This window comes from Xenopus laevis, chromosome 4S, assembly GCF_017654675.1.
Source record: "Xenopus laevis strain J_2021 chromosome 4S, Xenopus_laevis_v10.1, whole genome shotgun sequence".
Taxonomy (NCBI): Eukaryota; Metazoa; Chordata; class Amphibia; order Anura; family Pipidae; genus Xenopus; species Xenopus laevis.
This window is the reverse complement of record NC_054378.1, coordinates 12,680,251-12,707,464: the sequence shown is the minus strand read 5'-3', so window position 1 is coordinate 12,707,464 and position 27,214 is coordinate 12,680,251. Positions and strand designations below refer to the sequence as shown.

Sequence of the window (27,214 nt, the reverse complement as noted above, 5' to 3'; positions counted from 1 at the left end):
GGTGAAAGTCCTTAGGTTTACTCATAGGGTCCTTAGGATTACTCTGCCCATTATGATAAAGAAGCTCATCGGATGGCTGGTTATGGTCCTGCCATTGTTCCAAATAAAGGCATTTTTTTTTTTTTTTTTTTAAAGTTCACTTTTATTTAATATATGCAAATTGACATATCAGTACACATCAAGTAGACAAGTGTGATCAAAAATATACAGTCCACATAGTATATGCAAGCAGGTACACAAATAAAACATTGCAGTCATCAAGGACAGGTTTGAATCAAAGCAATCACTGAACTTTGGGATTGGGGTAAACCTCAAGCCATCTCTCCCAGATTTTCCCGAATTTAGTTGAGGAGCCACGAGCCTCATAAGTGAGTTTAATAAGTGGTAAAGTGCGGTTGACCAAAGTAATCCAGTACTGAACTGAGGGAGGTGCAGGCTGAAGCCAATGAAGTATGATGGATTTTTTTGCATAAAATAGCAAAGTATGATATAGAATTCTAACATGGGTTTGTGGGACCATATCATCTACGACTCCCAAAAGACAGGGTCAGGAGAGAGGACTTGTGGCAACTCCAGGTTATCGCTCAAACATTCATCCACTGTATGCCAAAATCGAACAATCTTGGGGCAAAACATGTAAAAAATCTGCTGTCTGATTTTGGCACCTGCGACAGGCTGGAGATTTATCTGGGAATATTTTATGCAGTCTGAGGGGTGTAAAATAATACAGGTGAAGGACTGTAAAATTTATCAATCTATCCCTGGTAGAGATAAGGAAGTTAGATAATAGCTAGAGGTAGTGGCTTTGTCCCATATATCATCACTTATCTCAGGCAGTATTGTTTGCCATTTACGGCAGGCAGAGTCAAATGGAGAAGGTCCAAGGTCTTGTAAAGCTCTGTATAAGTTAGTAACCAGCTGTCTCAAACTCTCTACTCAAATAAAGGCATTTTTACTCAAGAACGATTTGTGGTGCTTTACTTCATCCAATGTATGCAAGAGGATTGACAGGTGGCCATTCAGGGTACGTGCACCAGATTTAAAGACTTAGGAGCTGATTCTACTAACCAAGGTTATGGTCCTACCCAACTGGAGTTTCCCATCCAACTGGAATTCAGGGAACTGTTGTTTGTATCGGAGCAGAACTGCAAAAAACATGTGGAGGCTTATTCATTAAAGGTCAAGGTTTTTGAAAACACAACTAACATCCCAAACTCTAAAACCACCAAAGTCAATGAATTGATTACAAGATCCGAATATAAAAAATGCAAAGGAAAAAAAAACAAGCACTAAAGAAAATACTAAAAACTCTAAATATTTGAGTTTATCGAACAATTTGTAGCAGAAAAATATACAGTAACCCCGTTTGCCATTGTCCGTGTCTCTGAAGCTGTACAGGTGCACAAACAACAATAAAAGCTCATCCATCCCTATCAGATCAATGCTCTTGAGTCTAATTAGAGTAATGGGCCGAGCTTATTTTTCTAGCAAAGATGCAGATAAGCCAGTGAAAGAGTAAAGACGATTAGTGCTCCCAGGTCAAAACGTGAGCTTCTCCATTTCTACTCACTGGGGACACCATGATTTAACAGTTGGAAAAACAAAAGTGACAACTAAAAAATTCTTTAATGGAGAAGTTCATCTTAAAATGAATTGGTTTCAGTGTCGGACTGACCCACTGAGATACCAGGAAAACTGCCGGTGGGCCCAGGTGTCAGTGGAACCTCATGCTGCTAAACATTTGGCCTATTTCATGGCCATTCCCTATTTCTATGAGAACAAAGAGGCTAAATAGATGGAATAATAGATTATAGTATGTAAAGAAAAGAGACTAGGAGAATAGAGGTTGAGTGAGGAGAGGAAGAATAATAGTACTGAGAGTGGGCCCCTGGTCTAAGGTTTTTGGGTGGGCCCCTGGTGTCCCGCCGGCGGGATGGCACTTGGATCAATTTGTTTTCTGAAGTCGCCCAAAGTTGCCTCACGAGGAAACTTTGGGCGTCTTCGGAAAACGAACAGCTCTGAGTGCCATCGGCATTTTACATTCTAGCCGGCGGGAAGGTTGGGGAAGGCTGTTCAGGGAGATTTCTAAGAAGAGGGGATTTGTCGCCGGGCGACTAATCTCCCCGAATCTGGCAGTGTGTCTCTGCCCTAAAGGATCGAGCCATGAGCGGGTGGAGGAGGAAGAGGAGTAGAAAGGACACTATGGAAAGAATGGGTGGGTTCATACTTATTTATAACAATAGAATTAAGCTGGCCATAGATATAAAAATAAAGTCATACGAACCTTCAATTCAACATTTTTTGCACCGTTGACAATTGGTTGTTTAGTCGATAGGACAGGTAAGAAAATTTCCATTGACTAACAATAATTTCTCTGCATTTATTGCCTGTCTGACAATATCAATTGGTGACTGTCACTTCTATTTGTTGGCTATAACTTTTGTACGATTGCTATCATGGTCAGAACATCATCTGATTTGTTCTTTTAGTACTTTATCTAATCTGAATGGTTAGTGCAGAGCCGGGCCAGGCCGGCAGGGCTCCCTAGGCAACGTGGCCGGCCACCAAACCCCCGCGTGCTCGTGCTAGCCCATGCACTCAAGCCTGACCGGGCGCAATGGAGAGAGAGGAGTTGGAGGGGTGATAGATGGTAAGGAGGGAGGGGACAGTGCCAGAGGGGAAGGGGTGAGCGACGGAGGGGAGAAGTGAGCGACGGAGGGGAGAGCGATGGAAGGAACTGCAACAGTGGGGAGGGTGACAGGAGTGAGGGGAGAGCGACGGAGGGGTGGGTGATGGAGGGAAGTAAGGGAAGTAAAACTGAGGGCTGCGGACTAGGGGTAGGGAGAAGACCATTTTAGAGGTAGTTGCCCAGAGCCCTCCTATCATTGCGCCCTAGGCAGCTGCCTCTTCTGCCTACCCCCCTAATTCCAGCCCTGGATTAGTGGCAGGTCAGTCGACTGCGGCCTATGATCGTTCGTTGCATACAAAGCTAAAAGCTGCACGTCTCTGGTCAGCTTAATACTAATTCCAACTTCCTAAATAAAAATAATCTCAAAGCCGTCTTTGGTTTGGGTCTATTTTGGGAAACAGTTACTAGAGAAAGTGCTGAGGAACGACGTTCCCATGGGATTAAGGAAACATTCTTATGATCTCTCTCTAATAAATCACTATGACTAATAATAATCACTCTCCCAGGAGAACAATTCATTATATCAGGGGAAAAAAAGATTTGTGAAAAAGAATCATTGCAAAAAATAAAAATTTTCAAGATGTTGTTCTAAATGTATTTCTATCTCACTGTTTTATCATGTTTAGATAATTCCACACCCCACCCCTAAAGTCTAATGATATCCCTCATCTTATTTAATCCATTCATCTGGCAATGGGGTAGGAGAAAAACTGTGTGGGGGGGGCGAGCGCATGGGAAGAATGATGAATATTAATTGTTGATTATGTACTATGAGCAATTGCAGTTTTGACCTGCTGATTTTTTCATATTATTTGATTTTGTGCAGTTTTTGGAAATATTTCATTTGGAATTATTGTTATTTGTTTTTTTTTTTTAATAAGTTCCTAGGGTGGCTATGGCTAAAGGCACCTGTTGCAAATAATGTTATGTTTCCTGCGACTCTGTGCTGGTTGGTGCCACATCCGATATGTAAACTCACAATAACGTATCAAAAGCCACCTCTGTCTAATAACCTTGTATCTACATCTTGTGGTTGTCACGTCCTTACCATAACCGATGAAAAAGTAACATTTATTCTCATGAATTTATATGTATAGAGTAGCATTCCTTTATTCAATCAGACCAGATTAGGTTTTCTGTGTTGGGTTCTTGTAAAGTTCCCCATGGTCCCTAAGGGGCAAACCCATACACAGCACAGACCCGCAACCCAACCCAACCCCGCAGAGCTCTTTATTCTGCCCCAGAACTGATGTCCAACCCCAACGACAGGGGGTTAATTTTAATCCCAATCTGTGAAACACTTACCCTAGAAATGATGAGACTGTGGACTAGAAGTTACAGGAAGAGAGGAATGAATGGAAAACTGTAGCACTGGGCTCTTAAAAATCTAGTATCTGTATTTTCTGTTGTTTAAAAAAACGCAGCATGATACACCTAACGCGTTTCGGGCGCTTCAGGCTGGATCTTATATCGGCTAATGTCTAGGTGGTCCTTTATGTTTCTTTTTCATCCCTTTCATTCCGATGGCACTTTCTTAGTGGAATCTGAACTCCAATTTGTATATTTAAATTTTAGAAAAACAAAATTCTGTTAAAATTTGTTGTCATATTGCTTTACCGTCATATGATTTACGCAACTTTGAGGGCCTAGATTGACTTTATCTGGACATGTTGGATTTAGGCAAATCCCAAACCAAATTCTAGATCTGGCACATCCTTATTATTAAAAGAGAACTAAACCCTCCCCAATAAGAAAAGCCCCTACCTACTACCCTAGGTAGTCCCTCCTCATAGTTTGTTACCCTAAGAGTTTGCTTACATATCAGAACAGCTCATGGGCGACATGTGTGGTAATAGTGTATACCAGGCACCCTAAAGCTATGGGCAACTCCCTGCAACTTCTAGCAGTGTGTGTGTCACTTTAAACACTTTACCCTTAGGTGGATCCAAGGTGTCTCCTGGTGCACAGATCAATCAGGACGAGAGTAACAGCTGTCCAGTTTAATTGCTTCAAACTTCTTTATTGGACAATGACAGGTATCTTGATCACAGCTTTCAAGCAATATACCTAATCTAGTACATTCAAAGCAATCAGTGGAAAACCGTCACACTTTAGGATATTACAAGTAAATCCCTCTTAAGGGTGGTACAACCTGTCTTGGTGTTTTTCCCCAACACTAGAGATCTCACGGGGTATCTTGCTCCTTGGCATTTACCCTGCACCTGAGCTCACCCACTCGTGTACCTGTCTGGCAGCTTGATCACCGCAAGGGTACTAACCCCAACTACTGTCCTTGTTGGAGCCAGAAAGCTGCTCACTAAATTACCCTGCCACTATCTTTTGCTCCTAGAGCAACTATTACATAAACTTCTGGCACCAAAAAAACTTTCCCTAACTCGGGCCTGATACTTCTCAGACCCAGGGCCGGATTTGTGGAGAGGCCACAAAGGCCCGGGCCTAGGGCGTCTGAACAATAGGGGCGGCATGCCGCCCAGCCGCTTACTGGGGAGCAGATTGCTGCTCAGACCCTCTCCTCTACCCAACTCCCTGCAAGGTAAGATCCAATAAATGAATACCCTTTTAAATTTGTAAACACTGCCACCTACTGAACTTGCTCAGTTACAATGGACCTAGGAAAAGGGACATAGCTGCCTGGGTGAATCAAAGGATCCCATCATTTTGGAAATAGAAAGAAGGACAAAAAGACAAAGAGTAGCTTCTCTGGCTGTCTCCCATAAACTCAATTTTATCCAAATAATCCAAATGTAAAAATAATTTCCTTTTTCTCTGTAATAATAAAACAGTCCCTTGGAGGGCCGCCATCAGGTGGGGCACAGGTGGTACTGTACAGGTATCCGGGTCCCCCTTGAGAGCGCCAAAGCCACACCGCTATGGGGTGCCGTTTGTCCCATGTACATTATGTTGACAAAAAGTACATTTTGTAAGCAAAATTAATCTGTTAATAGGATTTTCTGCATCATTTGGACAGAATTAATGAGAACATGGATTTTGTGCCACAAAATATATGTAGACTTGCTTAAATATGTATTGTGGAACAAAACTGATAATAGTTACCAAAAATAAATTGTGTACATTTAATATATCTATTGTATTTTGACAAAAGTGCAAATTACTTTTTTGTAGCACAAACATGTTTTGCTCAACTTCCAACACATTTTGCTCAACTTTTGTTGTTTTACAAAAGAACATACAGCTTTTAGTTTCACCAAATACATTATGTACAACCATCTTTACTTAAAAGATATGTATGTTTTCACATTATCTCTTTTATCTCATACACCGCCTCTTCCGAAGTCCTGAACCGCCGAAGACCTGAAGAGCCAAAAAGCTGAAGTCCTGAATAGCCGAAGCCGCGAAAAGACCCAAACAAGCCGAAGTGGAAGTCCCGAAGCCGTAAAAAGACCCGAAGTCCCGAAAAGAGCCAAAGTCACAAAAGGAGCTGAAATTGATGTCCTGAAGCCGCAAGTTTAGTTCTACTGAACACCAATATGTGTTTTTTTAAAATAATGTATGATTTTAATACTCTATAGGCCCCTTGTTTTTTATAGAAAAAATATTCTCTGGGCGCCCAATGTCTTTTTTAACTTTTAAGGGTGGCCCTGCCACCAATGTTCTTTTAAAAACTTTTTTGGGGGGGCCCAGGCGCCGATGTTTTTTTTTTTTTAATTTACGGGGGGCCCTGACGCCACAGTTTTCTTTTTAACTTATAGGGGGGCCCTGACCATCAATGGCTTTTTATAAATTGTGTGTGTGGGTTTTTTTTTCCCCATTTGTGATCTTTTAACTGTGGTGTGGGCGGGATCTGGGGTGGGGCTTGGGGGCCCCGAAAATGTTGTTGTACAGGCCCCCGTGATTTCTAATGGTGGCCCTGGTTGATAATAACACATTCATTTTTGAGACCTGAAGGCATATCTGTTATTGCTAGTAAGTTGCAAAGTGCATCATTTGTTTTCATTCACACCTTGCCCCTATAAGATTCCATTCTTATTCTTTGCATATGCAAATTAGGATTCTGATTCGGTTCGTTATTCGGCCGAATCTTTTCACGAACGATTCGAGAAAATAGTGAATTCACAGTACCAATTCTATATTTAATAATTCAGCTCCCACGGCAGGATAAATACAGTACCAATTCTATATAAAATACCCCCAGAACACATGGCAGCAGAAATACAATGCCAATTCTTTATATAATTCCCCCATGGCAGCATAATACCTCTTCTGCTTAATCACAGTTGTGAGCATGAGGGATGGTGTTTTGAAGGAGGACTCTGCAGGGGACCTATAATGAATAGGTGGCTTTGCTTGGCCTTTATAAAATTGTTTTCAATGGTACCAGTGGCTTATTGTAGTTTATTAAGGTCTTGTACATAACAGCCCTCTCTTAACTGAGTTGGTTAGAGCAATTACTAACACTTTTCCATAATTCTGTCTCATCAGGGATGTTCTGATATTGATCAGGTTGGGGCAAAAACTTCTGCCAGATAAGAACTTTATGAGGCCAAGTGCATTGTACAGACTCCCTGCATGATCTGACTGTGTGGTCTTGGGGGCATGAAGGGTAACAGAAATGACTGATTGGGCAAATGAGAGGAGGCTTATGTTGCAGTTGCAGGAATGAAGTTTTCTGGGGGGTTTATTAGTCAGTGCTGCGCTTACAGAATTATGTATCTGCAGACAACTACAAGGAGCAGCTACTTATCTCATAATTCTAGTATCTCTCAGGCAGCAAGAAGCCTCACAACAAACAGAACCAGTGGCTTTAGCCACTCCTTATGGGTATCAGAAATAGAAAGTACAGAAGGAAAATACGCACCATCATATTTTCCGGCTCAGTATCATGTCACACCCACAAACAGACCCGCAATAAAGTCAATAGGGTTCCTAACAGCGTATGCTGCCTCTGTGTTGAATGTACACTACAGCAAAAATGTAACAAATGCTGTGGTAATGCAAAAACAGGCACAAAGTCTGCCCAGGTCTAGTAACCCTTAGCAATCGGTTTTAAACAGCCGAACGTTAAATGCCACCTGCAAACTGCTATAGGTTACTCGTAGCAGGTTTGCACCTGTGATTACATTCAGTGGCATCACTAGATATTACGGGGCCCCACTGCAAATTAATTTTGAGGCCCCCCCAAAAATATCTAGAGGTTGACCTGTTTTACTAATATTCATTGAAATTGTATATGAATTAGGGCCTCATGGGGCCCCTATACCTCCTGGCCCCCCTACAGCCACAGGGTCTGCTCTCTCTGTAGTTACACCCATGATTACATAACAGAGGATCATTAGGGCAGAAACGCACGCTCAAATTCGGGGAGATAAGTCGCCCCAGCGGCAGTTCGGGGAGATTAGTCGCCCCGAAGAAGAGGAGATTTGTAGCCAGGCAGGCCCGGATTTGTGCAAAGACCACCTAGGCCCGGGCCTAGGTTGGCAGGATTTTAGGGGGGCAGCATGCTGCCCAATCACAGCCACACTGGTTCAAAAACACTGGGTATAAGCTGGAGATACAATCATTTTTTAAATTTCCTGTGCCCCAATCCCCATTGCTCCGGTCCAGATGATGAAAGGGGAGGGGACAGGGGCAACGAACGGCAGTGGGCCTAGGGGCTCCCACTATGTAAATCCGGCCCTGTTGCCGGGTGAGTAATCTCCCCAAATCTGAGCATGTGCCCTGACCCTTAAGTCTAATAGAAAATCATGTTTTTCGAATTCGCCAAAGTTGCCTCAACCGGAAACTTCAGGCGATTTCGGGAAACGAAGGTCTCCGAGTGCCATCCCGCAGGCGATTTACATTTTAGCCGGCAGGAGGCAGTTCGGGGAGATTAGTCGCCCCGAAAAAGAGATTTGTCGCTGGGCGACTAATCTCCCCAAATCTGAGCGTGTCTCTGCCATAATGATCCTCTGTTAATGTAATTAACCGCCTCCTGCCGGCCAGAATGTAAATTGCTGGTGGGATGGCAATCTGTGCGCTTCGTTTTCCGAAGTCGTCCAAAGTTGCCTTACGAGGAAACTTCGGGCAACTTCGGAAAACGAAGCGCTCCGAGTGCCAGCCCATCGGCCATTTACATTCTAGCCGGCCTAAGAAGAGACGATTTATCGCCGGGCGACTAAATCTCCCCGAATCTTCACGTGTGCCCTTACCCTTAGGAAGAATGTATACAATGATATAACAACCAAAGTGAAGACCCCCCACAACTGGGGAGCCTGCAAAGAGGGTTACCAGCAAGTTGCACCTCAGAATATGAGGAGGAAGGAAAGGTCCCAAAATGTCTGTACTTTGATAGGGGTGGGGACGCATGTCCATGTAAACAGACCCTTCGTGGTGCTGCACTCTGAAGACCAGACCCCCAGTAATTATGAGAAATAAAACTAACACAGCTTAATAAATATGCTTTTTATTTTTACCCGCCCATCACCCACAAAGAGGAGTACGAGGTCGGCCCGAACCCACTCGACCCGCAGGTATCGTGCCGGCCCACACATCCCTATTGATTAGCAACATGTTGCTCCTGAGGCACTGGTTGGGGGTCACTGCTTTAAATCCAAATCTATGGCCTCTAAGAAAAAGTAGGTTTGTTTATCCAATCAACAAACAGAGCACAGATTATAGCAATTGCTCATTATACACAGCAGTGGTTCCCAAACAAAAGGAGGGGGGCACAGAATTTAGACCACAAAGGGGGCTATGGATTCTTAAAGGAACAGTAACATCAAAGAATTAAAGTGCTTTAAAGTAATGTACAGTATATATAATAAATGGTTATCCTGCACTGGTAAAGCAGACCTGTTTGCTTCAGAAACACTACTATAGTTTATATAAACAAGCTGCTGTGTAGCCATGGGGGCAGCCATTCAAGCACAGGATACACAGTAGATAACAGATAAGTACTACTATAGTTTATATAAACAAGCTGCTGTGTAGCCATGGGGGCAGCCATTCAAGCACAGGATACACAGTAGATAACAGATAAGTACTACTATAGTTTATATAAACAAGCTGCTGTGTAGCCATGGGGGCAGACATTCAAGCACAGAATACACAGTCAATAACAGATAAGTACTATTATAGTTTATATAGACAAGCTGCTGTGTAGCCATGGGGGCAGCCATTCAAGCACAGGATACACAGTAGATAACAGATAAGGACTACTATAGTTTATATAAAAAAGCTGCTGTGTAGCCATGGGGGCAACCATTCAAGCTGAGCTGAGTGTCGGACTGGGACACTGGGGGCCCACCCAAAAACCTTAGACTAGGGCCCACTCTCTATTATTCTTCCTCTCCTCACTCAACCTCTGTTCTCCTAGTCTCTTTTCTTTAAATACTATAATCTATTTTTCCATCTATTTAGTCTGTACTCATCAAAATATGGAATGGCCATGAAATAGGTCAAATATTTATCAGAATAAGGGTCCACTGATACCTGGGCCCACCGGGAGTTTTTCTGGTATCCCAGTGGGCCAGTCCAACACTAAATGGCTGCCCCCATGGTTCCACAGCAGATTATATTAACTATAGTAGTCTGTCTGAAGCAAAGACGCCACTTTTACTAGTGCAGGTTAACACTACATTATATTTGAATTACTTTAATACACTTTCCCTTCTTGGTGTTATTGTTCCTTTAAGGATCTGGCGCCTGATGTAACTATCTGCCCTGCCTGCAATGACTTCTGGTCCTGAAGTGTCCCAATACCAAACCTCACACATTATTATTATTAACATGTATTTAAAGAGCACCAACATATTGCGCAGCGCTGCACACATTTGTTTTGCAGATCCAATACCAAAAAACTCAGACATTAGAGTGCCATCTAGTGTCTACTGGAGAGAAAACATGTTTTAGGAAAATGTTCTAGGCTTGTTTTGGAAATGTTTCACTATTGCTTGATAAGCCCTTCTAGGCTTTTTTTTTTATCACTTAAATGGAGTCAACCCCCCCCAAAAGCCTAATAAAAGAAAACATAATTCTAAACAACTTTCCAATATACATTTATTAAAAAAAAATCATTGCTTTATTTGAAAAAGCATTTGCTATTGAAGGCAGCATTCGCTTAATGCCTGTTTTTAAACAGTGTTGCAAAAGTCTTGGTTCCCCAGCAAAGACAGATGTTAATCAGCTGCCTTGTTTTACCTTGTATAAACAGTCTGAACCACAAAGGCCAAGAATAGAAAGGGACAACCAAATACTGCTTTCAATAGCAACACATATACAGGTATGGGACCTGTTATCCAGAAAACCATTATCCAGAAAGCTCAGAATTACGAGAAGGCCGTCAATTTTATCCAAATAATCCAGAATTTTAAAATATGATTTCCTTTTTCTCTGTAATAATAAAACAGTAGCTTGTACTTGATCCCAACTAAGATATAATTAATCCTTATTGGAAGCAAAACCATCCTATTAGCTTTATTTAATGTTTACATGATTTTCTAGTAGACAAGGTATGAAGATCCCTTATCCGGAAAACCCCAGGTCCTGAGCATTCTGGATAATATCCCATATCGGTACAAACAACTTAAAAAACATAGAGAATGTTTAATGTATATTGCAAATTTGCTTAGAATTGTGTTTTCTTTTAATTAGGCAAAAAGCACCCCAGGAATGTTTTTGTTCAGTATTATTTTCGAAGGGGATGATAAACTTTAAAGGGAACTTAACCCCATCCCTACAAACTGTTTTTAGCTTTTAGCTCAAGAGTATCCCCTGCACCATATCACACCTACTTCCCATACTAATTTGACCCTTGTCATGGCTCCCACAGCAACCTTGTCACTACCATTCCTTACCATAAGGACTGCTCCCGACGCCTAGAAAAACCTAGAGTTTCATGTCTAGACAATGGTGGAAAGAAATATATTCCTTTAGACCCATGGCACAATAAGCATTATGAGCTGCAGGTGGGCAGCCTGAGTGATGATCATTGTTTTTGAGCGTAATGCCTGGTGTGTCATGGGCCTCAGTCAAACTAACCAGAGACACACGGTCAGATTCGAGGAGATTAGTCGCCCTGCGACAAATCTTTTTCTTTGCGGCGACTAATCTCCCCCCGAACTGCCTTCCCGCCGGCTAGAATGTAAATCACCGGCGGGATGGCACTCTGAGCGCTTTGTTTTCAGAAGTCACTTTAAGTTTCCTTGTCAGGCAACTTCGGAAAACAAAGCACTCCGAGTGCCATTCCGCCGGCGATTTACATTCTAGCCGGCGGGAAGGCAGTTCGTGGAGATTAGTCGCCCAGAAGAAGAGGAGAGTTGTCACCTGACCTTGAAGTTGAAGGGGAACTATCACGAAAATGTAATATAAGCTTCCTCGTACTAAAATAAGCAACTTTCTAAATACAATCAATTACAAATTCTGTAGTGTTTCTGAAATAATCAAGTTTATCTTCACTATTCCTCTCTCAGTTTCTCTTAATTCTGTCTTCATGCAGCAGTTGGGTGCCTGATGAATGATCCAATATATTTTATAGGGGGGATAGCAGATGAATTGGAGCTCACTCAAATAACTGATTCCTGTACAAACAAAATCTAACGAAATAACTAGCTTTTGCACAAATTTTGCATGTAGAGAGACGTGATGTCTGGTGATTTTAATAGAGTGAGCCCTAATACATCTTCTAGGCAAAAGGAGCCCCCCTATGAGATATATTGGATCATTCATCTGACACCCAACTCCTGAATGAAGATGAGAGAGGAATAGTGAAGGGAAACTTGATTATTTCAGAACGGTACAGAATGTTTTATTGATTGTATTTAGAAAGTTTCTTATTTCAGTATGCTGAAGCTTATGTTAAATTTTCACGATAGTTTTCCTTAAATATAAAAGTGCAAAAGGTAATTCTACCTATAGCTGGGGGCAAACTGGCTAAATATCTGGTTAAGTAATAAGTTAAGACATCTACTTGAGGGAAACACTCATTGATCTTATAGAAAAAAAAGTATTACGAGCAAATCCAAAGCATAGACATCATTGTGTCTAATATAATACCTGTAGCCACTTGGGGATGCTGATATTAGCTTCAGTATGCTGAAGCTAATATTATATTATCGTTTTTTCGATAGTTCCCCTTTAAAAAAAAAAAGTAAAAGAAAATAGCACCAGAGAGACAAGTAGACAGTGTTGTATACAACATACATTCTCCAGATCACAAAGGAGACCCACATTTTTTATTTTAAACTCCCCAGCCTCGGTTTATTTTCCCTTTGCACGTTATTGTACCTCCACACCTGCTGCTGCGAATAGGAGTCGATAGGCTGTCTGCTCCGGGTGCAACGTCCATGGGATGAACATTAATGAATACACTAGAACATGACTTGAAAAACAACTTGCCCTCATTCGTTTTTTTGGGTTTCCATTTCATCGTCAATGGCGGGGCTGGACAGAACTGCCATACTGGGGGAAAAGTCTCTAATACTAAGCATAAAGCAAACAAATAGTATAATTGTCAGTTAAGATCTAGACAAACCATAGTAAAACAAAGTCACTTCTAACTGATTTTCCCAAAGACCAATCATTAATCGGAGGCTTTTCAGATATTGCACCCCAACACAAGCTGCCCCTTACAGAATGCTGAGCAAGCCGATACAACACCAGATATATGGCTGTTTCTACTGTTTGGATAAGCCAATCCCTTACAGCCACATCACATGATTCCCAAAGCACTCACAGCTGGGGGTTAAAGCAAGAGGTGCCCCCCATATACTTCCTGCATGTCATCTGGGATAGTCAGAGCAATGGTTGACTGGGGGGGTCCAAATCCCTGCTATTGTCCAGAATAAAAAAAAACAAAAGTGCAAACACCCAGAATTTTGACCCTTTAGTGTTCAGAGCCTGCCAGGTAGGAGCAGATTGTTCAGGTGAATCGAGGGCAGTGAACAGGCGCATTTGGCATATCCAGAAATCGACGTCTCTCCTCATAGTCATCGGTGTCGGTGGAATCATCGTCATGTAGGAAACAGTCATTGCAGCTCTCCTCCTGCATAGAAGAAACACTCTGATTAAAACTCTTTAACAGACAGGCTAGATGGTTTCTGCTGGGCCTCAATCCCAACCAGTGCTGTGGTGTAATTATAGGGAGAGCAGGCTTTGTAACCGAGGGGGATCTGGTCATTATTAGGGAAAATTAATTTGGGTTGATCTCCATAGAAAATAACTCTTGGTTTTAGACTCCGTCAATCAGACAAACATTTCACAATTCAAGCTAAATTAAAAGTTGAAGACCAATTGCAAATTTCCTCTGGCATATAATTGCCTTCAGCCCTACATTATAAAAGTAAACTTCCCCTTTAAAGCAGATTTTGACTGTGCAAAAAACTTAAGACGGAATTTGCTCTTTCTGGGGCTTACTGTGGAAATGTTGGACACACGGAACGTCGGACAGTTCATGTGAAACCTGGGGATGACAACATTGAAGGTCTCCTGTTTTTTGTCCATGCGGTGGAATGTGTAGTAGCCTTCCATGTAGCCAGAGGATGTGGAGAAACTGGTGCAGCTTGTATACTCGTACACCCGGCCTGGTCTCAGCTGGGGATAATCTCCTGACAAAGCAGATGATGAGAGCAGTTACATGAGGGATCTGCCACTGGATAGTGTCTAGATCATTGTCAAAGGCAAACAACACACACCTACAACGCCGGGTCCTTGCACTTCTTCCACCTGATCCTTGGCATTGGTTATTCTCCAGTACCTGCTGTCAAGCTGGCACGCTTTCTCAGGGTAGGCATCCTTGGACATCTCAAGTCTAAGGAAATGCCAATAGATTAAACCACAGAATCACTTTAATTACTGCGTTATTTATGTATTACAACTTTCAAATGGGGTCGCTGACCCCAACAGTCTGCTCTGCGAGGCCTCAATGTTATTGTTTCCCCTTTCTAAGATTCTCCCGAATACCTGGTTGGTAGGGTAAATTGCACCCGAGTCAAAACAATGAAGACCAGTCTCAAACTGTATCAGAAGATCGTGGTCTACATCATGCAAAAGTTTATTTAAAGGTGAACTACTCCTTTTTTTGAAACTGTCACTGCAGTCAGCGAATGCTCACCTGATCCGATATGTGAAGAAGTAATGGGGAGGGTGAATGGAGCTCAGCTCTGGCAAGAATGACGTTGAGACAGACACAGTGATATCATCAGTAGTTGCCACACAAGCCTTGTCATGTTCATACCTAGCAACAGCAATTCAGACTGGTCAGATGCACATTAATGTTATAGTAAAATGCAACCCGGCCGTCCACCCCCCACACCTCCCCGCGTGCGCCCTACTGCAGCGAAGAGGAGAGCAACGGAAGGAACAGAGGGGAGAGCGACGGGGGGGGGGAAACAACTGAAGGGAGGGAGGGGAAGGAGGGGAGAAAGACTGAGGGGAGGGAGGGGAGATTGACAGAGGGGAGAGTGATGGAGGGGAGTGCGACATAGGGGAGGGGAGATCGACAGAGGGGAGGGAGAGCGACAAAGTGGAGGGTGACAAGAGGGAGGGGAGAGGGACGGAAGAATGATGTTGAGATAGACAGTGATATCATCAGTAGTTGCCACACAAGCCTTGTCATGCTCATACCTAGCAATAGCAATTCAGACTGGTCAGACATACATTAATGGGGAGGGAGGGGTGCGCGACGGAGGGGAGAGTGACAGGAGGGAGAGCGACAGGAGGGAGAGGAGAGCAACGGAGGGGAGAGTGAAGGAGGGGAAGGTGACAAGAGGGAGGGGAGAACGGCAGAGGGGTGGGTGACAGAGGGAAGGAAGGGAAGTAAGATTGAGGGGTGAGAACACAGACAAGGGGTAGGCAGAAGACAACTTTAGAGGTAGCTGCCCAGCGCTCCCCTATATGATTGTGCCCTAGACAGCTGCCTCTTCTGCCTACCCCTAGTTGCAGCCCTGCACAGAAATCATAGTGGGCAGCAGTATCACTTTACTGCGGGTGTTTTACAGATGTTGGGGATAATTCAGGTCTACATTAAAATAATAAAACAAAAAAGGCATGCAGGGTTGTTTGAGAAATGATTGATATATCAAGTTCACCTTGGTATTCATAAAAAGCAATAGCATAAAATATCAACTAAGGATTAATTACAATAATTAGTCATCTGCTTAAAAATAATTTTTTTCCTTAGCCCCAATTATAACAGGGCTGCTTGCCCGTGTCATATAAACTGCCCTCTAATGGGAAGTGATGTAACTTAAGTGTCTGAGTTAGGTTTTGCATTGAGTCCACGCTACCTGAAAATCTGGTCCCAGATGATAGGATAGTCACCTGAGACAACGTGTTGTACGTAGGAGGTAAACCACTGGGAAAACGAGGTACCTGGTAGGAAGAGAACGGACAGAAAACCATTAGGACCTGTTGGCTGTAACATAATGAATACTATATACACCTGCCTAAGCAAGAGGAGAGCTGGTATGTCCTACCTGTAATGAACATGTCAATGGCAGCAGGGTTGTGTGCAGTCTGATCCTAAAACAGAGATTCCATATAAGTTTTTGGCCTTAATTTGGATACAATGGGAATTATTAGCAAGTGAAAGGAATAACGTGATGGTTTAACTCTCCAGTAAGACTAAGCTAGCCATACATAGAAAGATATGCTGGTCATAAAACAAGTGGCCTACGCGGATCAGATCAGCAAGGATGGCACAGGTCCCTTAATGCAGGGGTCCCCAACCTTTTTTGGCCCGGGTCGGCATCCAATTCGGCGTTCCAGCGTCCAATTCGGGCGTACCTCGTTAATTGTCCCCTAGGCTCGGCGGCACAGTTGTAGACTGTCCGTGGCCCGGCGGTTAGGGACCCCTGCCTTAATGTGATCCTCTCCCAATGGCCCTGTTATGGTACAAGTTTTAAACAGATGGTCAAATATTGGATGAACAAGCTGTACACTATAATAAACACCCGACTAAGGCAAAACGGGTTAAAGGCAGCCATAGACAGTAAGATTTTTAAAAGATCTTTTCATTATTGTAAGACCAAGCTTATCTTGAAACGATTGTTTAAATGTACGATTTGTCCATCAACAAAAAAGACAATTTTAAGCAATATCGTCTAGTTGAAGCCGGGAAAACTGATGGATACATTTTACTGCGAACGATGGAAATCTTTTAACCTGCCCGATCGATTTTCTGACCAAGGTTGGACAAAAAATCATTCGATTTTGTTTGGTGCCCATTGACCTCACGATAATTTGGTGGATTTGTCGGATCGCACTAAAATCATTCATTAGGGAGAGAAAAATCTTATCGTCTATGGCCACCTTAAGTCAAGGGTTACAAATTGGACTGTGAATAGTCAGATTGTCAGAACACAACTAACAAAAAAAACCGTGGCTCTATCCAGACAGTGAAACTCAAAAATGTTAATGAAAAACGGAAGCTCACCCGATATATGACCTGACCTGGGTGCGTGACCCCAGGTCCGTTGTTTACGGGCTCAGCCTTCTCGGAAAAATTAATCAAACAATGTAAGCATTATTCGCACTCACCGATGGAGATTGGAGGCTCGGGTGCAGGGTATTAGGATATAATTTTTAACAGGCAACTAAATTTCATAAATTAAACATCAGACTCAAAATTACACAATAGATTAATCAATAGATAATGTTTTTGAACTTGATTAATCTATTGTGTAATTTTGAGAAATTATATCCTGATATCCTGTAAGTTTTTAATTTTACATTGTATTATACACTGTGGCTATATATACATCTCCTCTTTCTGGATATAATACGTTCTAATGGCAGCTATTTAAAACTAATGGTTTAAATGTTAATTTAATGAGACATACGGATATAGGTTTTATGTGTTGAACAGTATCCAAAGGGTTAAAATCTTTAGTGAGGTTTATCCTCACGTCATATCCTCTTTTGAGGTTTAAATATTTGTAACGGTTCGCTTTGAATTTGTGCCTATGATTACGTATCTCTAGATAAGAAATGCGTTAGGACAGTTGCTTTTAACCTATGGAATAAAGAACGAGATTTTATCCAGCCTGGTGTGTCAAAGGAGTGCGTGCTCATTCCACAATTTTCGTGCTGAACACAACTAATGCAACCATTATGAAAAGAACTGGATTGCTACACTATATAAATATATATATATATATATATATATATATATATATATATATATATGTGTGTATGTATGTATGTATGTGTGTGTATGTATGTATGTGTGTGTATGTATGTATGTGTATGTATGTATGTATGTATGTATGTATGTATGTATGTATATATATATATATATGTATATATATATATATATATATATCTATATATATATAAATATATATATATATATATATATATATATATATATATATATATATATATATATATATATTATATATTTATATATGATCAGTAAATGCAACCTTGTGCACAAGCAACATGTTATCAATCTATCCATCCTTACTGGGCACTGATAAAAGATCTCATTGCGGCGTCTTCCGTCAGTGTCGGCCAACGCCAAGTACTGACTGAGCCCCGTGTGGATACAGAAGGTTATGGGCAGACATTGGTTCAGACCCATCCTGCGCTGGAAGCCGCCTGCTGCCGTGTCTATGTCCAGGAGATCCTCCGAGCGATAGTGGTTGGATAAGGCCATGCTGCCCATCAGCCTAGGAGATCAGAACAGACATTGATGGTTCATACAGGGTAATCATCCCATTTCTAAGGAGAAGGGGAGGTCCCAATTGTATCCTGCAAGATGTCCTTGACTATGAACTCCATTATCCTTCAATGGTCAAAGAATGTTTAAGTGATACCAACACGTTTACAGTATATGAAAACAATCGCATTAATTTTACAGGCAGGGCCGGATTTACATAGCGGGCACCCCTAGGCCCACTGCCGTTCGTCGCCCCCCTCCCCTTTATTGACACATTTTCATTGGGACCAGAGCAACTGGTATTGGCGCACAGGAAATTTAAAAAAACTATAATATCTCCTGCGCATACCCAGTGGTTGAGCAGCATGCCGCCCCCCTAAAATCCTAGGCACAGGCCTTGGTGGCCTTTCCACAAATCCGGACCTGTTTACAGGTATGGGATCCACTATCCAGAAACCTGTTATCCAGAAAGCTCCAAATTACTGAATGCCTGTCTCCCATAGACTCCATTTTATCCAAATAATCCACATTTTTAAAAAATGATTTCCTTTTTCTCTACAATAATAAAACAGTAGCTTGTACTTGATCCCAACTAAGATATAATTAATCCTTTTTGGAAGACAAACCAGCCCATTGGGCTTATTTAATGTTTACATGATTTTCTAGTAGAGTGGTATGAGGATCCAAATTACAGAAAGATCCGTTACCTGGAAAACCCCAGGTCCCCGAGGATTATGGATAACAGGTATATAATATATATATATATATATATATATATATATATATATATATATATATATATATATATATATATATGTGTGTGTGTAGGGGGGTACTTTATATATATATGTGTGTGTAGGGGGGTACTTTATTCACTATATATATATGTATATACACATACAAATACAAGAGGTCCTCTGCACTCAACCCATTATCAATATATTTAAGACAGAGACATTTTGTGCATACAGCTACTAACTTCCTTACCCTTTAAACAAAACAGGGATTGTTTGTCCATATATTACAATATATTTAAGCTGGCCGACTACGTCCAAGTCATCCCATATCTGGCCAGTCCTACGCACAATTTTCATCTGATTCATAAAGAATTATATTGCTTCATTATACATTTTAAACGGGGACTACTGCAACTTACTTTATCACACTCATAACCAACAGACATACTATGGCAAACTGTATAGTTCTGGCAGTACCAGTTCCACACAAACCCCTGGCTGAAGCAACTGACAGATCTGGTGCTCAAAGAACTACTTATTTAACTGTGCTGGGGGTGTCCAAGCCCCCATAAAACTGGAGTATGCTGCAGGTGAGGAGGACCAATAGTAAAGTGTCATTATTGATGCCATCCTGTTAACACTATCTCTCACCCAGGCACCACCAGCTTCTGGCCATTGTGAATCCTCAGGGAACATCTATAATCATCTGGGAGTTTGCAGCCTATTTTTTCTTCCACGGCATTTAGATCTTTCTCCTGGACCCCAGCTGCAGAAATAACCAATAATAGAGAGTTACCGTTGATAAAAAGCAACACAAGGACACTCAGAGATGAGAGGGATGTACCTTTAAGGGAACTGATCATCTTGGGACAGCATTGAGCCAGATACTGCTTTAGAGAATCCCAGGCTTCCTTCAACGTGGCATAGTGCTCAATATACCGGCCCATGTCCTTATAATATGTTATGAAGGTCTCCTTCCAGGTCTGAGTTTTCTGGGCCACCTTGTTCCTAATAACCACATAAATATATTAATATATATAGACAAATACAATCCAATACAAATACAATAGAACCAAAGGACTTTTTAACCATTGAAACATCAGTGTTGGGCAGCTTTGACCCGGATGTGTTGGCAGGTTACATATTAAGGTGTAACCTGTAAACAGAGTCTATGGCGCTGTAGCATTGTCTCTACAGAACTGACACAATGGTACCTGTGGGTCAGTGTTTGCTGGCAATTCAAGGAGAACTAAACCATAAAAATGAATGTGGCTAAAAATGCCATATTTTATATACTGAACTTATTGCACCAGCCGAAAGTTTCAGCTTTTCAATAGCAACAATGATCCAGGACTTCAAACTTGTCACAGGGGGTCACCATCTTGGAAAGTGTCTGTGACACTCACATGCTCAGTGGGCTCTGAGCAGCTGTTGAGAAGCTAAGCTTAGGGCTCGTCACTAATTGTCCAGCAGAAAATGAGGTTGGTCTGTAATATAAGCTGATGCCACAGGGCATGGCTGTGGTTGCCTTGGGCTGGTACAGAAGCACAAAACATAATATACAACATTTCTAGCCTACTTCTTTAGTTACGCTTTAGTTCTCCTTTAAGTCACCTCATTTCAAGATACTTGTTTTTAACATCATGTTTATCTTCAGATAAGATTGTTTCTTAAAGCAAAGTGAGTTAAGGTGGCCATACATGTGCCAATTTCAGCTTCCTATTCAGTCCCATCACACTGAATTGTCATCTGCCAGTGTATAGAGACCACATAAAGGCCTGGGCAGACTGATATCTGGAAGAAAATCTGACACATACCAATCAGGCAGGTTTGGAAATTCAATTGGGTGGGGGGAGGGGAGAGCATTGGCACACTGAAAGGATAGGTAAAACTTAAAAATAACTGAATGTAAAATTGTTGAGGGGGCTATTCTAAGCATTAAGGGATACATGAACTGTTAATATGAATGAATTTTGTTACAACACCACCACCTGCTCATCAGATCTTTCCTAAGCAGAAGAACATCAGAGCAGCCTCTTTCTTCCTCCTGACAACTTCCTTGACTACTTGCTGGTCAGACAAGTCGGAAACTGACCAGCAGGTGGTGCTGTTGTAACAAAATGTATTCATATTAAAGGAGAAACAAACCCCTTATTAAAAAAACCCTACCCCCCTACCCCACATAGACCCCCCAACCTAGCTGCCACTTGGGGCAAATGCCCCTAACTTTTTACTTACCCCTCGGTGCAGATTCAGGGATCAGAGTTCACGGCAGCCATCTTCCGGGTCTTCGGTAATCTGAGAATCAGACTGACGTGGCGGCGCATGCGCAGATGGAGCAATTTCCCGGTTATCGACAACTGCACATGCGCCGAAATTGACGAAGCGCCTGAAGAAGACCCGTAAGATGGCTGCCATGAACTCCGATTCCTGAATCTGCACCGAGAGGTAAGTAAAAAGCTGGGGCATTTGCCCGAGTTGGCAGCTATGCTGGAGAGGAGGAGGGAGGGGGTCTATGTGGGGTAGGAGTTTTTTTTAATAAGGGGTTTGTTTCTCCTTCAACAGCACATGTATCCTTTAATATCTTGGAATAAAAAATAAATAAATAATGAATGTACATTGCAATAGTGCTTAGAATAGCCCCCGATTTTACATTCACTTATTTTTAAGGTTTACTTATCCTTGAACCTCATCCCATGTGTCTGCCCAAGCCCTATTTGATAATCAATGATCATCAGATCAGCCCAATTGGGCCCAACATGTGGGTGGCCATACTGGCCCCTGACCCCCTTGTTTTGCGACCTACTAACGGATCTGTCCATGTCCACGGCAATCTCAACATAGAAGAAACTAGGGATGCACCGAATCCACTATTTTGGATTCGGCCAAAGCCCCGAATCCTTCAAGAGAGATTCGGCCGAATACCAAACCGAATCCTGATTTGCATATGCAAATTAGGGGTGGGAAGGGGAAACATTTTTTTACATCTTTGTTTTGTGACAAAAAGTCACGCAATTTCCCTCCCCCCTAATTTGCATATGCAAGTTCGGATTCGGTTCGGCTTGGGCAGATGGATTCGGCCGAATCCTGCTGAAAAAGTCAGAATCCCAAACCGAATCCTGGATTCGGTGCATCCCTAGAAGAAACTGCCAATTTTTCTGACATAAACATAAGGCGCACATGCAGGCACTCACTCTGACACCAGCCAATAGATCTGGCAGGGCCGCTTCCACAGAAGGTCATGGTTGCAAAGCTGGTTTAACCTCCGATTGACAAGGCTGCAACTGAAAAAAAGAGGGGATGGGAAAAAAGAATGATGGATGGTTACCTTTTGGTTAAATGTCTTGCCAAAATAAGTAATAATAATAAAAAAAAAAACAACTGCAATTTAACTCAGAATATCATTACACCACACAAAGGTAAACTTTGCCTTTAACATTACTGGTACTGAGTCATGTGATACAGTGGAATAATTCCAGCACCTCGTTTACCTGCATTTATTAGGACAGGCAAAATAAGAACGTGTTGCAAGCGTGTTGTAGCATGTCTGTGCCAAGAAGCGGCTTCAGACAGGAGACAGGGCGGAGGAGCATTGTGTTCTTATTTCTGGCATCATTTCTGGTCCTACTAAAAGCCTCTCTTTATATAAAGTAGGGCAATAGTTTTAAGCGCACAGCGAATCGCCCGAGATTTTAACCGCCTGCTAACAAAACAGACACAACAAAGGGTGAAGGTGGGTGTCATAGGGATACCTGGCAAGGGACAAACATGGAGGAGCTTTAGTTTCCCAGTTCAGCTCAGAAAATAACAGTAATAATAGATTTTATTTTTTTTTTTTTCTAAAAACCCTCTTTATTGCTTGGGGGGGGGTTTAATTACTAATCAATAATGTCAGTATTCCTTTAAATGCAGTCATTATTGCCTGGGAGCTCCTGTGGTTGCAGATGTTTTCAAATGTTGCAAATGTACAGGGTAGGGAAGGGTTACACAGGAGGCCACTAGTTGGGGACAGACACTATTTGCTGAGTCACTGATCTCTCTCTTTATCTGACACATCCACCCCCCCCCCCCCTCAGCGAGTCACTACATTTATCACCAAACAAACATCTGTAGCCCTCCCTGTCAGTGTCAATAATGTCTCCTGGACACCATGTTATTGCACCTGCACATTGATATGCATTCCCTGCATAGAGCAATAAATACAGATATACTATGAGGATGAGTACTAGGAAGAGTAAACTATACCCACATAAGGGCAGTAACTAGTGGGGCTAAATGATGTACACAGGACACTAACGGGGTAATGGTGAAAAAAGCAGACATTTACTACGAGGGAGTAAATAATGTGCATGGCTGTGACTTACTATAAGGAGTAAATGTTGTAGACAGGGGACAGTTACTAGAAGGAGGGATAAATTATACACACAGGGGACAGTCATGAGGAGGATGGGTAAATGCTGCACACAGGTGACAGTTAGTAGGAGGGGTAAATGCTGCACAAAGGGGCAGTTACTAGGAGGAGAGGTAAATGTTGCTCATGGGAGACAGTAGGAGGGGTAAATGCTGCACACCGGTGACAGTTAGTATAAGGGGTTAATGCCCTTCACACAGGTGATAGTAGGAGGGGTAAATGCTGCACACAGGTGACAGTTAGTAGGAGGAGGGGGTAAATGCTGCACACAGGTGACAGTTAGTAGGAGGAGGGGGGTAAATGCTGCACACAGGTGACAGTTAGTATAAGGGATAAATGCCCTGCACACAGGTGATAGTATAAGGGGTAAACACTACATAAAGGTGACAGTTAGTAGGAGGAGGGGTAAATGCTGCACACAGGTGACAGTTAGTATAAGGGATAAATGCCCTGCAAACAGGTGATAGTATAAGGGGTAAACACTACATAAAGGTGACAGTTAGTAGGAGGAGGGGTAAATGCTGCACACAGGTGACAGTTAGTATAAGGGATAAATGCCCTGCACACAGGTGATAGTAATGGGTAAACACTACACAAAGGTGACAGTTAGTAGGAGGAGGAGGGGTAAATGCTGCACACAGGCAGGGGCATTTCTCACATGCTGATACGCGCCTACACACAGGTGACAGTTAGTAGGAGGAGCAAAGAGTTCTAAGGTAAACACTCAGTGTTATGACACGTGTGGTAACTTATAAAGGCGCTGGTTTAGAACAAGTTGCAACACACACAGCAACACGGTCTTTCTCATACCTGGCCAAGTCCCGGAAGTCCAAGTAGGACAAAATAACCAGCAGCGGGTCAGTCGGCAGATCCACCAGGCTCATCGCTCCGACTAGCGCCATCTTGGAAGTATGGAACTGCGCATGTGCCGCCCCGCCCCTATCCTGCTGCTTCACGCCCACCGACAAACACATCTGTAGAGGAGGGGCCCTATTCGGAGCCCTGCAAGCGAGAGGGAGGAGTCTGAGGTGTCAGGGGTCGGTCGGCGTTCAGATGCGAACTACTAGCGAAGGGCTGAAATACTTCAGTTGTACCAAAATCCTCACACATATATATATATATATATATAACCTCCATCACTCATTTGCTATTTCGCTAATGTAGTTGCTCATGGCAACCAAAAAGCGCCCTCTTTACTCAGAATACATTTTACCCCATGTCCTGTGAGACAATGTGTGTGTCTGGTTATAGGGAGGGACTGACTGAGCATTTGGCTTGGGCCCTTAAAGGAACAGTAACACCAAAAAATAAAAGTCTTAAAGTGGCCATACATGGAGAGATCCGCTCGTTTGGAGATGTCGCCAAACCAGCGGATCTCCCTCCGATATGCCCACCTTGAGGTGGGCAATATCGGGCTGATCCGATCGTGGGCCCTAGGGCCCAACGGTCGGATCCTAACGATGCCTAACGGCGGTCAGATCGCGGGACCGCATCAACGAATAGATGCGGGCGCGATCCGACGGGATTTTTTGTCCCATCCGATCGAGATCGGCCAGATCTCGATCGGTGAAGCCCGTCGGGGGGCCCCATACACGGGCCAATAAGCCGCCGACTTGGTCTGTCAGCAGCTTTTATCGGCCCGTGTATGGCCACCTTTAAAGGGGCTGATCACCTTCCAAACGATTTTTTTCAGTTCAGTTGTTTTCAGATTATTCCCCAGAAATAAAGACTTTTTTTCTCTTTCTTTCCATTATTTTTTTTTTTTACTGTTTTACAAAATCTGAGTGTAAAGTTGATTGTTCGTGTCTGTGGTGTTTGACTGACAGCTCATTAATTCAGGTGCAGACTCTGAACTGTTACAATTCTGAAACACGAAGAGCATTTAAGGGAATAATCAGCAGAACACACTCCTGCATGCGCTCTCGTAAAGAAGTATTCAGACTTGACTACTCACTTATCTGAAAAAACTGCAGTCACACGTCTGTGCTGCCCACATTTGCTGTTGCAATCTCACTCCTCATGGCTCATTCCTTAGTCCTCCCTCCTCAGCCCTCATTACAAAATCCCTCCCTCCTCATTATAAAAGTCCTCCATCTTCAACCCTCCCCCCTCATCTCTCAGCCCTCCCTCCTCAGCCTTCATTACGAAAGCCCTGCTTCCTCAGCCCTCCCTCCTCAGCCCTCATTACAAAATCCCTCCCTCCTCAGCCCTCATTATAAAAGTCCTCCATCTTCATCCTTCCCTCCTCAGCTCTCAGCCCTCCATCCTCAGCCCTCATTACAAAAGCCCTCCGTCCTCACCCCTCCCTCCTCAGATCTCAGCCCTCATTACAAAAGACCTCCCTCCTCAGCCCTCATTATAAAAGCCCTCCATCTTCATTCCTCCATCTTCTTCCCTCCCTCCTCAGCCCTCATTATAAAAGCCCTCCGTCCTCAGCCCTCATTACAAAATCCCTCCGTCCTCATCCCTCCCTCCTCAGCTCTCAGCCCTCATTACAAAAGTCCTCCCTCCTCAGCCCTCATTACAAAAGTCCTCCCTCCACAGCCCTCATAAAAGCCCTCCATCTTCAGGCCGGCCTCCTCAGCTCTCAGTCCTACCTCCTCAGCCCTCCGTACAAAAGCCCTCCCTCCTCAGCCCTCATTACAAAATCCCTCCTTCCTCAGCCCTCCCTCCTCAGCTCTCAGCCCTCCCTCCTCATCCCTCATTACAAAAGCCCTCCCTCCTCAGCCCTCATTACAAAAGCCATGATACCCCTAACAGAAAACCATATATTTTCCGAAAAGTACACATTCTGACGAATTGTCTTTCTACTGCAGACTACCAAACTGCAAAGCTATGCTAAACATAATGCTTTTTATGAAATTTCTGAAAAAAATCACAAAGCTTGCATTTTGCCTCATTATATACAGTACTCATATACTTTTCATTTATTCCTTTTTTATTCATTTTTCAAAGTTTTTACAGAAAAAATAGAAGAGCAAAATAGAGCAGAGAAGCCATTTTCTATTTCTGCCTGTGGCATTAGGAGAGTCAGGTCAGGCTTGTAGGTTTGTGTGGGATTAGTTGTGCAAGCGGCTTCTTAGTCTTAATCAATGGCTTCCTACTTCTTCCAACTGGAATGTGAGGCCCAGTATTGATCCAAGTGCTGCATATTTGCTCCAGGTCTCCACGTAGAGCAAATAAAACATTACCTTTTGGTATTTCGAGGCACCGTCTTTGCTTTACCATATGCTGAATTCTGGACACAATTCCTCAGAGAAGTCCGTGGTTTGGTGCTGAAGGAAGGAAAAACAGGTTCACAGATTTCTTAGCAAAATCTCAAAGACAAGTAACAACTCACTGAATATTTATCTGCAACTATACAAAAGCTGCACCAAGTTTATCAAGATATTTGCCTCCACATTTTCATAAGCTCAAAAACCAGCTCAAAAGCAGAGAAAAGGAAAGAAATGAAAGTAGAAATGATGCAGATAGCCCATAGTAAGTGCAGTGAAAGGTGAGCTTTTGAGGTGCCAGGGACAGTAAAGCAGGAGAGATGAAATCATCCCGTGGAATCATCACGTACCACAAGTTTCGTCCTTCTCCCTGTTGGTCACCTGACACCTCAGTCAGCTCTGCTCCCAGCTCAATACTAAGTGCCACCCACAATTAGAGATGGAAAAGCCAGTGATGAGTGATGAGCAGAGCCCAAGGGGCCCAGAGATAGAGAGTCTTAGTTCAGGGTCAATGACAGGTGCCCCAAGGTGGGAGGGCCGATGTCG

At 42.8% G+C, this 27,214-nt stretch overlaps 1 protein-coding gene across 1 annotated transcript; it reads right to left on the bottom strand.

The window, feature by feature from the left end:
• Positions 1 to 12,875: 12,875 nt before the first annotated feature.
• fbxo3.S (F-box protein 3 S homeolog) lies at positions 12,876 to 24,661 on the bottom strand. Its single transcript, NM_001093708.1, is given in 11 exon segments — positions 12,876 to 13,688; positions 14,060 to 14,250; positions 14,338 to 14,453; positions 14,757 to 14,879; positions 15,931 to 16,015; positions 16,120 to 16,165; positions 18,111 to 18,315; positions 19,694 to 19,808; positions 19,887 to 20,050; positions 22,237 to 22,326; positions 24,264 to 24,661. Coding segments are annotated over 11 exon segments (1,350 nt in total). The 5' UTR covers positions 24,356 to 24,661; the 3' UTR covers positions 12,876 to 13,565.
• Positions 24,662 to 27,214: the final 2,553 nt, after the last annotated feature.